The sequence below is a fragment of the Tachyglossus aculeatus genome, chromosome X5 (genome assembly GCF_015852505.1).
Source record: "Tachyglossus aculeatus isolate mTacAcu1 chromosome X5, mTacAcu1.pri, whole genome shotgun sequence".
NCBI classification, from domain to species: Eukaryota; Metazoa; Chordata; class Mammalia; order Monotremata; family Tachyglossidae; genus Tachyglossus; species Tachyglossus aculeatus.
In genome coordinates this window covers 6,601,255-6,614,822 of record NC_052097.1, presented here as the reverse complement: position 1 = coordinate 6,614,822, position 13,568 = coordinate 6,601,255, and the positions used below count along the sequence as shown (strand labels likewise).

General features: G+C 43.4%; 2 protein-coding genes across 4 annotated transcripts in view; one reads left to right on the top strand and one right to left on the bottom strand.

The window, feature by feature from the left end:
• The window catches only part of SPARCL1 (SPARC like 1), a 110,215-nt gene that overhangs the window by 57,755 nt on the left and 38,892 nt on the right, over nt 1–13,568 (top strand). The window lies entirely within an intron of this gene.
• On the bottom strand, nt 3,361–8,122 carry LOC119947606 (dentin sialophosphoprotein). Its single transcript, XM_038769188.1, is given in 5 exon segments — nt 3,361–3,981; nt 3,983–5,082; nt 5,920–6,507; nt 6,613–6,924; nt 8,063–8,122. Coding segments are annotated over 5 exon segments (2,445 nt in total). The 3' UTR covers nt 3,361–3,596.

Below are 13,568 nucleotides of genomic sequence, written 5' to 3'. Positions count from 1 at the left end.
AATATAACAGTCCTAATAGTAGTATAATCCTTCCCTCTTACTAACCTTTCTGGCTGTGCCAGAAACAGCACTATCATCCCTAGATTTCAGTTCGCAAGTATGGAGTCCACTTTAATTCCTTTCTTTGCATCTCCCCTTTCACCCTGTCTTTCCCAAATCCTGTTGAGTTTTCCTCTGCAATAGTTCATTGGTCCACCTCTTCCTCTTCACATCGTTGTCAGTTCCTTATATAAATTTTCATCTCCTCACTTCCCAACTAATGCAACAGCCTCTTTACTGGTCTCCCCGCCTCCAATCTCTCCTCTCTCCTGGGCAGTCTCCGTGCAGCAGTTCCCGTCTGCTGCCCATATTCCACTTCAGCTTCTAACCAGGAGAAGTCCTCCACCACTGGCTTCCCCCATATCTATCGGGCCTCTTCTTCTAGTCCGCCCAAGTCCGTCCCCACACTAACCTTCTCAGTGTCCCTTTACGTAATTATCCCACACCTAAGTCATTGCTTACACCATTCCATCGTATAATACCACTTCCCATCTACTTCATCCTCTCCCTCCTTTGAAGCCCTGCTCCAACCTTCAACCTCATATTAGCAACCTGCCAGCCATAGCATCCCCTAGAACCTCCCAGCTTGTAAACATATATTTGAATGTTTATGTTTATAGGACATGGTTTGCTCTGGGGGAGAGGGAGTGCTGCTTTATAAACAAAAATATTAGTTTGTTTTTTCCTGTTTGCAGGAACCCTTAGAGAATGGCAAGCAGCCTAAAAGGCTGTTCATGACGAGTCAACCCCCTTTAACATTATTTCTAAATGTTATTGGATTTCAGTTAGTCTCTAAGGTTGGACTGAGAGTCTTCAAACTGGAGTCTTCAAGATACTCTAATAGTTGAGGACGGAGATGGCTATAGGAGAGGAGACTTAGTACAGTGTTCTGCCCATACTAAGTGCTCAATAAATACCACTGATTGATCCTGATTCCTCCTGTGGTTGCTGTATAGTCTGTTGACTATTTCTACTAACTATCAATTTACAGAGAGTTCCCTGCTGTAGTTAATTGGAACACATGGCAGTATTGTGTACGATTTTAGATTAAGATGATCAGCCCTGTGTATTTCCCCTAAAAAGGCATGTCTTATTTTTGAAGTCATTTTGAAGTGTGTTAGGTGTGGTTGGCTTCCTATTGGAACCTTTTAAAGCAGTAATTTAAACAATCTGTACTTAGCAGAGAGTGGGTTCATTCATCTGTGGGGGTCATCTGTATTGTCAGTTGTTCTGGGGAAAAGGAGAAAAACAGTCGTAGAATGGCTTGTTACCTGCCTGATGTCTGTTTTCAATGCTTCAAATGACTTATAAACCAAACTGGAGCTGAGTTCATCCAATACAGACCCATGATATTTTCATGACCTTCACAAGCGCTCAGAAATTTCGAGTAGTGGTAGGTGAGAGCACATTCTTCCAAGGTCTAAGAATGATTACATATGATATTATATTTAGTATATTCCTTTACACTCACAAATATACACATTCACATAATGCATGTGTATATTTATATATCAAATATATCGCTGGTGTGTTCCTTCCATATTTCTATCTCCCATTTTTCCTCCAAGTCTTCTCTCTTTTGTCTAGAGCATTCTGAATCTAACTTGGCCTAAATTGTTAAAATTTGGCTGGCAATACCACTAACTAGCTAACCCCTCTACTAATCAACACCGACGTAACCAAGAGCTGCTGGTGGAAAATACTTGCGGACCCTCTTCCTTGCTTCCTTGTTAGATTCAACAACTCCTCCACAGCACTCGAACATTCCAACGTGCATGGTTGAAGGGGGAACACGGAGAAGAGTTTTTCAGTCAGTCATTGGTATTGATTCAGCGCTTACTGTGTGCAGAGCACTGTACTAAGCGCTTGGGAGAGAACAATATTAACAGTATGCCCCAGAGGCAACAAAAGAGCTTCCAGGCACTACCCAGTGATGGTGGCAGGGGTTAAGAGAGCCACCACCCCACATTCCCCGGCTGCTTTTACCCAGGTGGGTTCCGCACTTGGCCTGGGACCCGGGGCAATTATCCTACTCTCTCCCTCTGACCCCGCTTAGGTACCAAATCATTGGCGTGGGACTCCAAACTAAGCAGCACTCAAATGAATTACATTAGAAAACATGTTTATTACACAGATTTCCTCTACAGTTGATATCTCAACATGACTTCGAAAGGACTAAATAAATGGAAAAGGAGGATTATAGGTCATGATGGCATCTTCATTTTGCTGACAAACATGACTCTCTGTTACATTGAGACCCTCACCCCTACCCCTGCTGCACAAGTTAAAAGGTTTTAGGGCAAAGACTTAACCCTAAGATGTAACAGAATTAAATAAGCATCAGCCGCAGTGACCCTAGGGGAGGAAGCAAGGAGGAGGGTCCGCAAATATTTTCCACCAGCAGCTCATGGTTACGTGGGTGTTGATTAGTAGAAGGGTTAGTTAGTTAGTGGTATAGCCAGCCAAATTTTAACAATTTAGGCCAAGTTAGATTCAGAACGCTTTCTCATTAAACCCTCTCAAATCATCAGCTACGGGGACAGAGCACTGAAATGTAAAATGTGCATATGAGGAATTTGGCCCCAACTGAATTTAAGGTCATGTACAAAAACTATAATTCTCTGCATCATTGAGTTGTCCAAAATCAATCGCCAAACCTGTTTCTTCATTCCTCTGGGTAGCAACAGCCATGGCAGTTTCTATAACCAGAATTAGTGAATGCTTGACAAATAGTAGGCAGTCCTCTCTGCCCCACTGAAAGAGGTAAGAATGTGTTAATGACATTTCTTCACTATTTCTTTTAAAAGAGGGAAACTCAGTTTCAGTATCAACAAGCCCTGAGGTCAAGCTACTGGTCATCACATTCTGCTTCTGACTTTCACAACCCTATTCTAGCCCACAGACAACTCTGCTTGCTATTCTCTAGAATTCATGTGAGCCCATTGTTGGGTAGGGATTGTCTCTAATTGTTGATGAATTGAGATTTCCAAGTGCTTAGTACAGTGCTCTGCACACAGTTAGCGCTCAATAAATATGATTGAATGAATGAATGAATTCATGTTAGGTAGAAGGTGATGGGCAGCACCAGACTTTTGATTGAGCACTTTATAGGGCACCTTTTAGAAAACCCTTGGAAGAGAGTGAGTTTTCTATATTTAAAGGGTGGCTCTTGAAATCTAAATTGCAATCTGGTTAACCATCGCAGTTCAGATTTTAAATCATTTTCTCCGAAGCCTTTCTGTAAATTTTAATGTAGTTAACGTTAGAATGCAACTGGTAACATTTGACCACAGACATGGAATGTGTATGTTGGCGGGGCGGGAAGGGGAGAGATGGCCCATTTCCCCAGGTTTATTTTTACAGTGTTCCATCTTATCTAAGAATGAGTTAGTTTGGACTCTGTTCCAGACCTGACAGGTTGATTTAACTCCTTCAGTTGTGTTGGAGGTGATTCACATTTGACTTACATATCAAGAATTCTTTTTGGTTTTACTTCTCCAGAAATTCCTATTTCACAGTGCCCATCCTAGTAGGTGCCTTGTAGTATCACTTTGGGTTTAATCATCACTTGTTGAATTGTTACAGTCGCTGGCTTCACTTGCACTGTCACTGTCATCATCCTCCGCCTTAGAATTGTTGTTGCCATTCTGCTCTTCCGATTCACTGTCATTTCCATTACTGGTAGAACTGCTGGACTTGTCCCCGTCACTCTCATTGGTGTTCTCAGAAGTCCTGTCACTGCTGTTTGATTTACTGTCGCTACTATCGCCGCTATCTAAAGTGTTATCGCTGCTGTTGCTACTGTCACTACTGCCAGATTTGCTGTTGCTGCTGTCACTGCTATTGCTGCCGTCACTACTGTCAGATTTGCTATCACTGCTATCACTTCTATCGGATTTGCTGTCGCTACTGTCGGATTTGCCATTGCTGCTGTCGCTAGTCAGATTTGCTGTTGCTGTTATCATTGCTGTCACTGCTATCACTACTGTCAGATTTGCTGTCACTGTTGTCAGATTTGCTGTTGCTACTATCACTGCTGTCACTGCTAACACTGCTGTCACTACCGTCAGATTTGCCATCACTACTATCACTGCTGTCACTGCTATTGCTGTCACTCCTGTCTGATTTGCTGTCACTGCTATCACTGCTGTCACTGCTATCGCTGCTCTCACTGCTATCGCTGCTGTTGCTTCTATTGCTACTGTCGCTACTGTCAGATTTGTTGTCACTGCTATCGCTGTTGTCACTATTGTTGCTGTCACTACTGTCACTGCTGTCAGATTTGCTGTCGCTGCTATCTCCACTATCACTGCTATTGCTGCTGTCGCTACTGTCAAATTTGCTGTTGCTGCTATCACTGCTGTGGCTGCTGTCACTGCTGCCACTGCTATCACTGCTGTTTGATTTGCTGTTGCTGCTGTTACTGCTGTCACTGCTATCACTGCTATCACTAACGTTGCTACTGTCTGATTTGCTCTCACTGCTCTCAATGCTATCACTGCTGCCACTGCTGTCACTGTTGTTGCTGCTGTCAGTGTTGTCACAGCTATCACTGCTGTCTGATTTGCTGTTGCTGCCACCATTGACATCACTGCTGTCCGACTTGCTGTCACTATCATCGCCGGCTGATTTACTGTCGCTGCCATCATTGCCACCATCATCATCACCCCTATAATTCGACTCATCAGAAGTATTTGAAAGGTGTCCCTCGCTACCGCTAGCATTCTCACTTTCTGATTTGGCACCTTCATTACCAGCCTGCTGACTGCTGTCAGAGTCATTAGTCTCATCGCTGCTATCAGAGTCATCTCCTTGCATGGGTTCATCATCAAAATCATAGCTCTCATAGTATCCATCACTCATGCTTTCACTGCCGATTTTATTGGGTTCATTCTTGCGACTATATTCTGTCTTCTGGCTGTTACCTTGAGCATTGTTGGGCCCTGCTATTGGGTTGGCATTTCCCTTGACAATACCAACATTCTTAGCTTGGTCAGGAATCTCCTTTCCACTGTTGTGACTGGTTTTGTCATTTCCTCCCCTCTATAGAATAGAAGAGAAAATAGGAGTGAATAATGGAAGAAATTTCTTCCATAGAGTAATCAAAAACACAAATATTTGAGTCACTGAAGCCTAAATCTACTTTTCATTGGAATTTGTTGAGCACTTACTGTGTGTGGAGTACCGTACTAAGTACTTGGAAGAGCCCAATAGAGTAAATGGACATGAACCCTGCACACTGACATGAATTATCTGAATATTTTGAGCAAAACATTCCACCAGCCTGAAATATCTAGATTAACCATATGTCCAAAAATTGCCAAAGTGTGGTTCATATTTAAGGTTTTTACAACTTTCATCTGGGGAACTGGATCCACTTCTCTGTGTCTCAGTTACCTCACCTGTAAAATGGGGATTGTGACTGTGAGCCCCATGTGGGACAGGGACTGTGCCCAACCTGATTTACTTGTATCCACCCCAGTGCTTAGAACAGTGCCTGGCAAGTAGTAAGCACTTAACAAATACCATTATTATTATTATTTAACTTCTTGCAAGGTCTTCCTCATCTGATTTTATTTTCCAAACAACCTCTTATACAGCTTCACCCCATAAAAAATGTCCAAGCTCGGTAATTTGGTAAATCCAATTTTTAGGTCAAAGCATTCCCAGTGTCATTAGTACCCTGTCAGAAATTTCTAATTCCTCGATCCTTATCAAGATAGAGAAGGAATTTGAACAATTTAGTTCAGGCCTTCAAAAATGGTGGTGCAATTGTACTCAGATATACTTTCTGGTTGTGGCTCGCATTTTGAGGAAGGAGACAGAGTTTCTTGAAACCCCTAGTAGCCAGAGAAAATGACGTCAAGGTCTAAAACTAACCTTGTCTTTGTTATCTCCATTGCCATTGGATCCATTTTCACTGCCTTGAGTTCCTTTGTGAGATGGTTGTTGCTGGGGTTTACCCATTGGACTCCCATCATCTTCATCTGAATGTTCGTGACTGTTTGGGAGAGTCTCACCATTCCTTTTGCTACTGACGGAATCTTCTTCATCCCCATTTTCATCCTCTTCTTTGCTTCTACTGAAAGCTGTACCATCATCACTGTTCCCATCATTTTGATTACCTTGAACCTCATTGTTTCTAGAAACATTATCCCTGTCATCACTGCCTTCATTTCCTCCCAGTTCATTTTCTTGCTCATCATCGGCAGAGCCTGTACCTTCATTTCCATCAGCTCCATTAACACTGGCGCTTCCATTAATATCATCCAGTGTTTTTTCATCTCTGATTCCATTTCCAATTCCATTTTCCCCAGTAGGCTCCTCAGTTTCGTTATCCCTGTTTCCATTTCCTCCTCTCCCAGTGGCTTTCTCATTTTGATCCTCTTGATTTCCACCAGGGGCTCCATTCCCTTCACCGTGATTGCCGTTGTCGTACGTGTTCCCCTTGCTCCTTTCTCCAGATCCCTGGGGGATGGGGGTGATATCCCCTGGACTTGTTTCTGTCACATTCCCTTCCTTCCTACTTGCAGTGGTGGTCTCCTGAGTTTGACTCCCATTTGCCTACCCCACATTGTCAATGGTGTTTTTGGTTTCGTCACTGCCATTGCCCTTTGCAGTGATGCGGTTCCCACTTGCATTGATCCGAAGGTGATCATAGGTTGCAATTGCTGGGTCCTTCATCTCTTCTCCTATCCCCCCAGTTCCATCAACCCCTTGGGCATTATTGTATGAATCGTTTGCACCCCCTTCTTCACACTCAGGAGGAACCCCCTCTCCATTGAGCCCACAGTTTTCGTACTGTTGCCCTGGCTTTTCACTTCCCCGGGGGAGTTCTGGCTTGGGTTCAACACCAGGATCAATACCATTCGCTTTAAGAGTGTCCTAAAGGAGAAAAGAAACATTAGAAATCTTCAAATAATCCCTTACACATTTGTACCCAGAGTGGATCAGTGGGTCTCTGACTCACTTATTTGTACTGGAGTCATTTAAATCATCTGTGATACCTTCTGAGGTAAGTCTCCCACGTTTAACTTTCTTGGTTTGGGGGCATCTTGGTTTGAAATAAGATTCCCTTTTAGACTCTATTGTCAGATTGTTTGATACTGTTTTGGAGATGGTTCTCTGTTCCTTTGAGAAATCGGCTTTTGCTCCTTTTTGTATTCCATCATTGGTCAAGTGTTCAGATCTGACTTCGGAGGCTACCTAAAGGACTTTCTCTAATTTTCAGGCTATATTTAGAGAAGCAGCATTGCCTAGTGGAAAGACTGCAGGCCTGGAAGTCAGAGAACCTGGGTTCTAATCACAGCTCTGCCCCTTTTTTATGGTATTTGCTAAGTGCTTACTATGTGTTGTACTAAGCACTAGGATAGATACAAGCTAATCAGGTTGGACACAAGTCCCCGTTCCACATGAGGCTCACAGTCTTAATCCCCATTTTACTGATGAGGTAACTGAGGCACAAAGAAGTTAAGGGACTTGCCCAAGGTCACCCAAGAGACAAGTAGCGGAGCTAGGATCCAGGTCCTCTGACTCCCAGGCCCATGCTTCATCCACTAGGCCATAGTACTTCTCTGCCTGCTGGGTGGCATTGGGCATGTCACAACTCATATGTGCTTTGGTTTTCTTATCAGGTAAATCTCTGTTCTTCCTTTTACATAGACTGAAATATCCATGTGGGACAAGAACTGCGCCTGTTGTGATTATCTTGTATCTACCCCAGCACTTGATATAGTGCTTTGCATGAAGCAAGCACGTATTAAACACCCCAATTATTATACCTTTACTCATTCATGGTTGCCCCAAGTGACATGTCTGGAAAGTTATCAGAGCCCACACGCTCAGTAAACCTCAGTATTAGACCACATTTTCATTAAGTTTTTGCCTCCCATAATGAAAACAGGATATCGCTTTTCAGGTGAGGTTCTGTGCAAGTGTACTTAGCAAACAGAAAAGTCTGAAATGTAACCAATTCTTCCTCTCATCCATAGCTGGACTCCTGTTTAGTTAGGTAGTAAAGTACCACACTTGAAGTATCACACTTCGGTGGCCTATCAAATGGCCAGCTTCCAGAATTGCTCATTTAGCAAGTGACAAGTATTCTGAAGTGAATAGGATTGGAAAATAACTGGTGTAAGGGAGTGAGTAGTGAGTGAGTGATATAGTGTAGGAATGTGCATATATGTACGTGTCCCATCTCCCTAGATTGGTCCTGTCTTCCCAGACCTACCTCTGCTGGATGGACTGTCTCCCTCCTTTGCCAAAATCAGAGGCCCTAGAACGGTCACCTGTGTATCCTGTCCATCTGTAATTATCTTCAGATAATAATAATAATAATAATGACATTTATTAAGTGCCTACTATGTGAAAAGCACTGTTCTAAGTGCTGGGGAAGTTACAAGGTGAACAGGTTGTCCCACGAGGGGCTCACAGTCTTAATCCCCATTTTACAGATGAAGGAACTGAGGCCCAGAGAAGTTAAGTGACTTGCCCAAAGTCACACAGCTGACAATTGGCGGAGCCAGGGTTTGAACCCATGACCTCCGACTCCAAAGCCCGTGCTCTTTCCACTGAGCCATGCTGCTTCTTCTCCCCTGACCCTCAGAGCCCCCACAACCCCTACATGTGGCCATCCGGTTGCAAATCCCAAGACCCCATCCATCCACCACCACATCCCAACCCATTTATACTGTCCTTACGCCCAGGATCCATTCCCATTATTCCAACTGCAACATTACTCCCATCCAGTGTGATCCTGCCTCTCCGTATTCCTCCACCTTTCCTCAGTATCCTGCTCTTCCCTCCCATTGTGCCTTGCTCCATTCTGAGAAAATTTCCTTTCATCTTGAATGGGGTCTATTTCCATCCCCAGTACTGACAGCCTTCGGGAATCCACTACATCCCCTGCTTCTCTTAGCAGACAGAGGCTCCCATTCTCCCCCTCCCCTACTCATGGAGAAGGTGGGACCAGGTCCAACTAGAGCTAGAGGCAAGAGAAGTAAAACACTAATACCTGCTTTGCCACTTGTAGTTTTCCTGGAAGATGTAAGTCCCCAGATTGGTCAACAGCATCTCTCTCCCAGGGATTAAGTTGAGAAATCTAGTGAATTAGAGAGACACGACAGACTGGAGGATGAAAACATAGTTCCCATTTGGTGTAGCATGAGTTCTCCCAGCTTTGAATCAGGAGTTACAACAAAAAGCCAAAGGAAAAAGTGTTGAAGGAGAAGGTCAGAGAAATATCATATTACTGGCCTTTAGAGTGGAAGATAAAAGCAGGAACAATAATGTTTTCTTTCCTTTTTTAATAGTATTTGCTTAATACTTACTGTGCCAGGTACTATACTAAGTGCTGGGGTAGATACAAGTTAATCAGGTTGGAACAAGTCCCTGTCCCACATAGAGCTCATAGTCATAGTCCCCATTTTACAGATGAGGCAGCTCAAGTGCAGAGAAGTGAAGTGACTTGTCCAGGGTCATACACCTGACAAGTGGTGGAGTTTGGATTAGGACCCAGGTCCTTCTGACTCCGAGGCCCATGCTCTATCCATTAGGCCACGCTGCTGTAGTCTCCTTAACTCATGTGGGCACCCATGGAGTGGAGCCACACTTCTCCAGAGGTAGAGCAACCCCCTACAGCTGCTCTGCTGCAAAGGCCACAAAATGCAAAGTGGCTGTTGAGACCAAAATGCTTGTCCTGGGAGGGCTCAGGCCTCCCCTGAACCATGGCTGCCCAGGACTCGAGTGGCCTCCTGTGCCCTCGCAGGGCCTGCTTGTCTCCAAGGGGGTCCCAGCACAGTGTACTAAGTTCCCATTACAGAGAGGTTACTGGGAATGGGAAGGCCTGGCCCAGTCTCAGAAGTATCCCAAATTTTCCACGTGGTCAAACTGGGCCTTAGATTTAGCCCCAGTTGGATTTGACAACTGTAGGGCCCTTATCTAGCTGAATCCTCATCTTCTGTGGCTCATTGGCTTAAGAATAATAATAATAATAACAGTAAGAGAAGAAGCATGGCTCAGTGGAAAGGGCCTGGGCTTGGGAGCCAGAGGTCATGGATTCTAATCCTGGCTCTGCCACTTGTCAGCTGCGTGACTTTGGGCAAGTCACTTAACTTCTCTGGGCCTCAGTTACCTCACCTATAAAGTGGGGATTAAGACTGTGAGCCCCATGTGGGACAACCTGATCACCTTGTATCCTCCCCAGCGCTTAGAACAGTGCTTTGCACATAGTAAGTGCTTAACAAATGCCATTATTATTATTATCATCAAGAGCAAGGAAGGTCAATGAATGTACATTTGGAAGGCAGCAAAGACTAAGAACTGGAGTGTTGCAAAAGAAGACAGGAGATAGATAAGAGGGAGGCAATCCTACTAAAAGGTGAAGAATGCCTGTTCTTGTCCTGAATATGCTCAACCTGTGCAAAGTGCAACTGTCATGCCAATCTTAATGTCTAGGGTGAAACTTTAATCTGATTGAAAAACACATAAGATAACAAGTGGAAGAATTATTGGCGAAGGGCATCTCGAAAGGAAAATGCATACTGGAAGGGCCTTTGCAATTTTCAGAATGCAGAGAAATATAACAGCTGCCTTCATCTTCTGCTTGACAGGGTTGACAGCCTAGGGAGAAAGAGGACATGCCAGCGTGAGGGACTCATCTGAGACCATGTTTATGCTAATTGATCATTTTGATTGCACTAAGCCATTAGGGCACATGCCCAATGTGTGTATTAGTTTTGGGTCCGGTTCCTCCCCCTGCATGAGAACAGTGCAGCCTAAATTCAGGAGGGCGATGTCTGATGGGGTGAGGGAAGAGGAATGAGTGCAAGTGGAAAAAAGAAGGATCGCTCCATACACAAGTCACATCTGTTGTCACCTTCAATCCCCTTCCCAGATGATTTTTTGAGCAGTCCCAGGAACATGCCCTTCAAGGGGCAACTGGATATTTAAGACCCAGAGTTCCAGGAATCTGCTCCTAATGGCAGCGACTCCTGGGGCATGTGCACACTATAGCCATTCTCCCTCAGAAGGGGTGGGACCTGTCCCCGTGTAAAGATTGCAGGTGTGTGCACACACACACCCTCGTCAGGTGCATCGAAGTCTAGAAAAGTCTGCTTTTTATCAGTTCAGCATTTCACTAAGTCTGTAAAAAAATCTATCTTTGGGAGGATAGGCCATTCAGAGTGCCTGGTGCATCCCCATAACTGGACTTTGTTGGATCTGAAGGGCAGGCAGTTCCAGAGGACAGTCTAGACATGAGTCCTCTAGCCTTCACCAAGAGCCATTTCAGAGCAAATGAGGCTCTTGAATAGCCCTTCAAGCTCAAACACATAGATAGTGGCTTTAGCCCTGAGGAAGAGAAAAAAAAAGCCCTAATCAGTCATGGAGTGCAAGCTCCTTGTTGGCAGGAAATGTGTCTTATACTTCTGTAGTTGTTCCTAACCACTCTGTACAGTACCATTATTACCAATAGTGTTATCATCTGTGGCAGCTGCCTTGATCATCTCCTAGAAAACCAGAAAATCCTACCCTGAATTGTGATTTGGCTGAAGCAGGATGGGCAGAAAAGGCTTGGACGACAAGAGGATATCAGTCCAAGCCTTACCCTCATCCATCTGCCATTAGAACACTTCTGGTAGGTCAGATGTCTTGATATCTAATGGCAGGTTGACTTCATTACTGGCCATTGAAGAAATCCTTTTTCTCAGCAGGCAGAAGATCTAAACATTCTAAAACCATGTTTACCTTCCTCAAATGACTTTAAAGTCAAGCTACCAAAATATGAAGCCAGAGGGTTTTGTATTGGTTCAAGCATAGTAAGCTTTAGAGATAAAGAAAAAATTCAAATTAGCTAGCATTTGGAGGAAAGTCAAAAATTCACCGAGTCTAAATCAAAGTTTCATTTTGAAATTCAGAAAGCCATTCATTGGATATTACTGTGGAAAGAATCAATCAAGCAATCAATAGTATTTACTGAGCACTTACTGAACACTGTTCTAAGTGCTTGGGAGGGTACAGTGCAACAGAGTTGGGACACATTTTCCCTGTCCACAGCAAGCTAGCGGTCTAGAGAAGAAAGGAAAGTATAACTTTCTTCAGTCTATCTTAGAGTATAAACTAGTATGGGTCCTGATTAGAATCAAGTGGTTTATTATTCCAAGAAAATAGGTTTTAGACATAAAACTTCAGGGAATTACAACATTTTCATATCCTACTCAAGCATTTTAAACCTATATTTTAGGCTTTTCACCCTCTGTATTTTTTCTGACTAAATTTAATAGAAATTTGAAGCAAAGTATGATAAAGTGTATATAATTCCCTTTTTGAATTAGTTTTTGGTTTTAGACCATTAACCTGATTAGTCACCAATCCAACATCCCCTTTTAGACTCATGTTAGTATGCATGTTCCTGAGGAGACAAAGCTGAGAGAGGAAAGTTACTTAAGCACAAAAAAGACATATAAATGCCTTCCAGCCAAGTTTGCTTGTCTAAAGTTCAAGTTTTCTGTTCAAAGGAACCATTTGAACAGAACCATTTCGTTAATTAAATGTATTTTAAATCTTACCTTGGCAGACGGGAGAAACTTTAAATATCCAGGGTTTCTATAGCCTAACCTTCTCTTTGAAGAACAGTAGTGATGAACTGTATAGTAGTTTGGCATAACACTTTTGTACCTGCCGAAATTTAAACTCTGCTTCCCTATTATCTCAACCAATCAGTGCTTGTGGACTCTGATATGAGGTTGTAAGGTGTAACTTTGACGTTGAAGCACATATTAACTTCTCCGCATCCTTCAGGGGCTGCTCTGCCTTGGCTTCCAGAAATCCTTGAGTGCCAAAAGGACTAGACTGTTTTTCATATAATTAAACAGTTCACCTGAAGCTGATTTAGCTACTTAAATATATAGAATCAGTCAGGTTAAGGTAGAGGGCCACTTAAATCTGTCACCCTTGCATTTTTTTTGCTGTTAGAGTTGGCATTCTATTTAGAAAACTGTAGGTTACGGCAGTAAATATGACTGCCTATTTGAAACCCCCATCATTCTTGAGGTGGATATTAGCAGTACAGTGCTGTAATTCTAAAAACTAGCTTCAAAGGATGTCCCTGTCAGTGTCTGTATGGGGGTAGGAAAAATAAATTAAATTCTAACTCATTAATGGTGGCACATTAATGGTGACATGATAAGAGGCCCTATAAATACTAATGAAGGAGTAAATGAATGAATCCAAATCTTCTTTTCCTCAGGCTTTCCACATCGGAGGAGTTACCTTCCATCAGACCACTTAAACTTCCTTGATAGTATAATCCCTGGGGGAGAACTGTTTCTGCCTTCAGACACAGCAGTACAAATGGGTTTCCAAAATGCCCACCACTAAAGTTGTAGACACATTGAGAATCCTATCCTCCTGTGCCAATCCAATGGAGGGGGTATGGAGGTCAGAGGGAAAAAAAAAAGAGCCCAAACTGAAAGGCAGAAATGGTTTACCAAGTTTCCCGCCCTCTAGCTTTCTGGATGAGGTTCAACTCC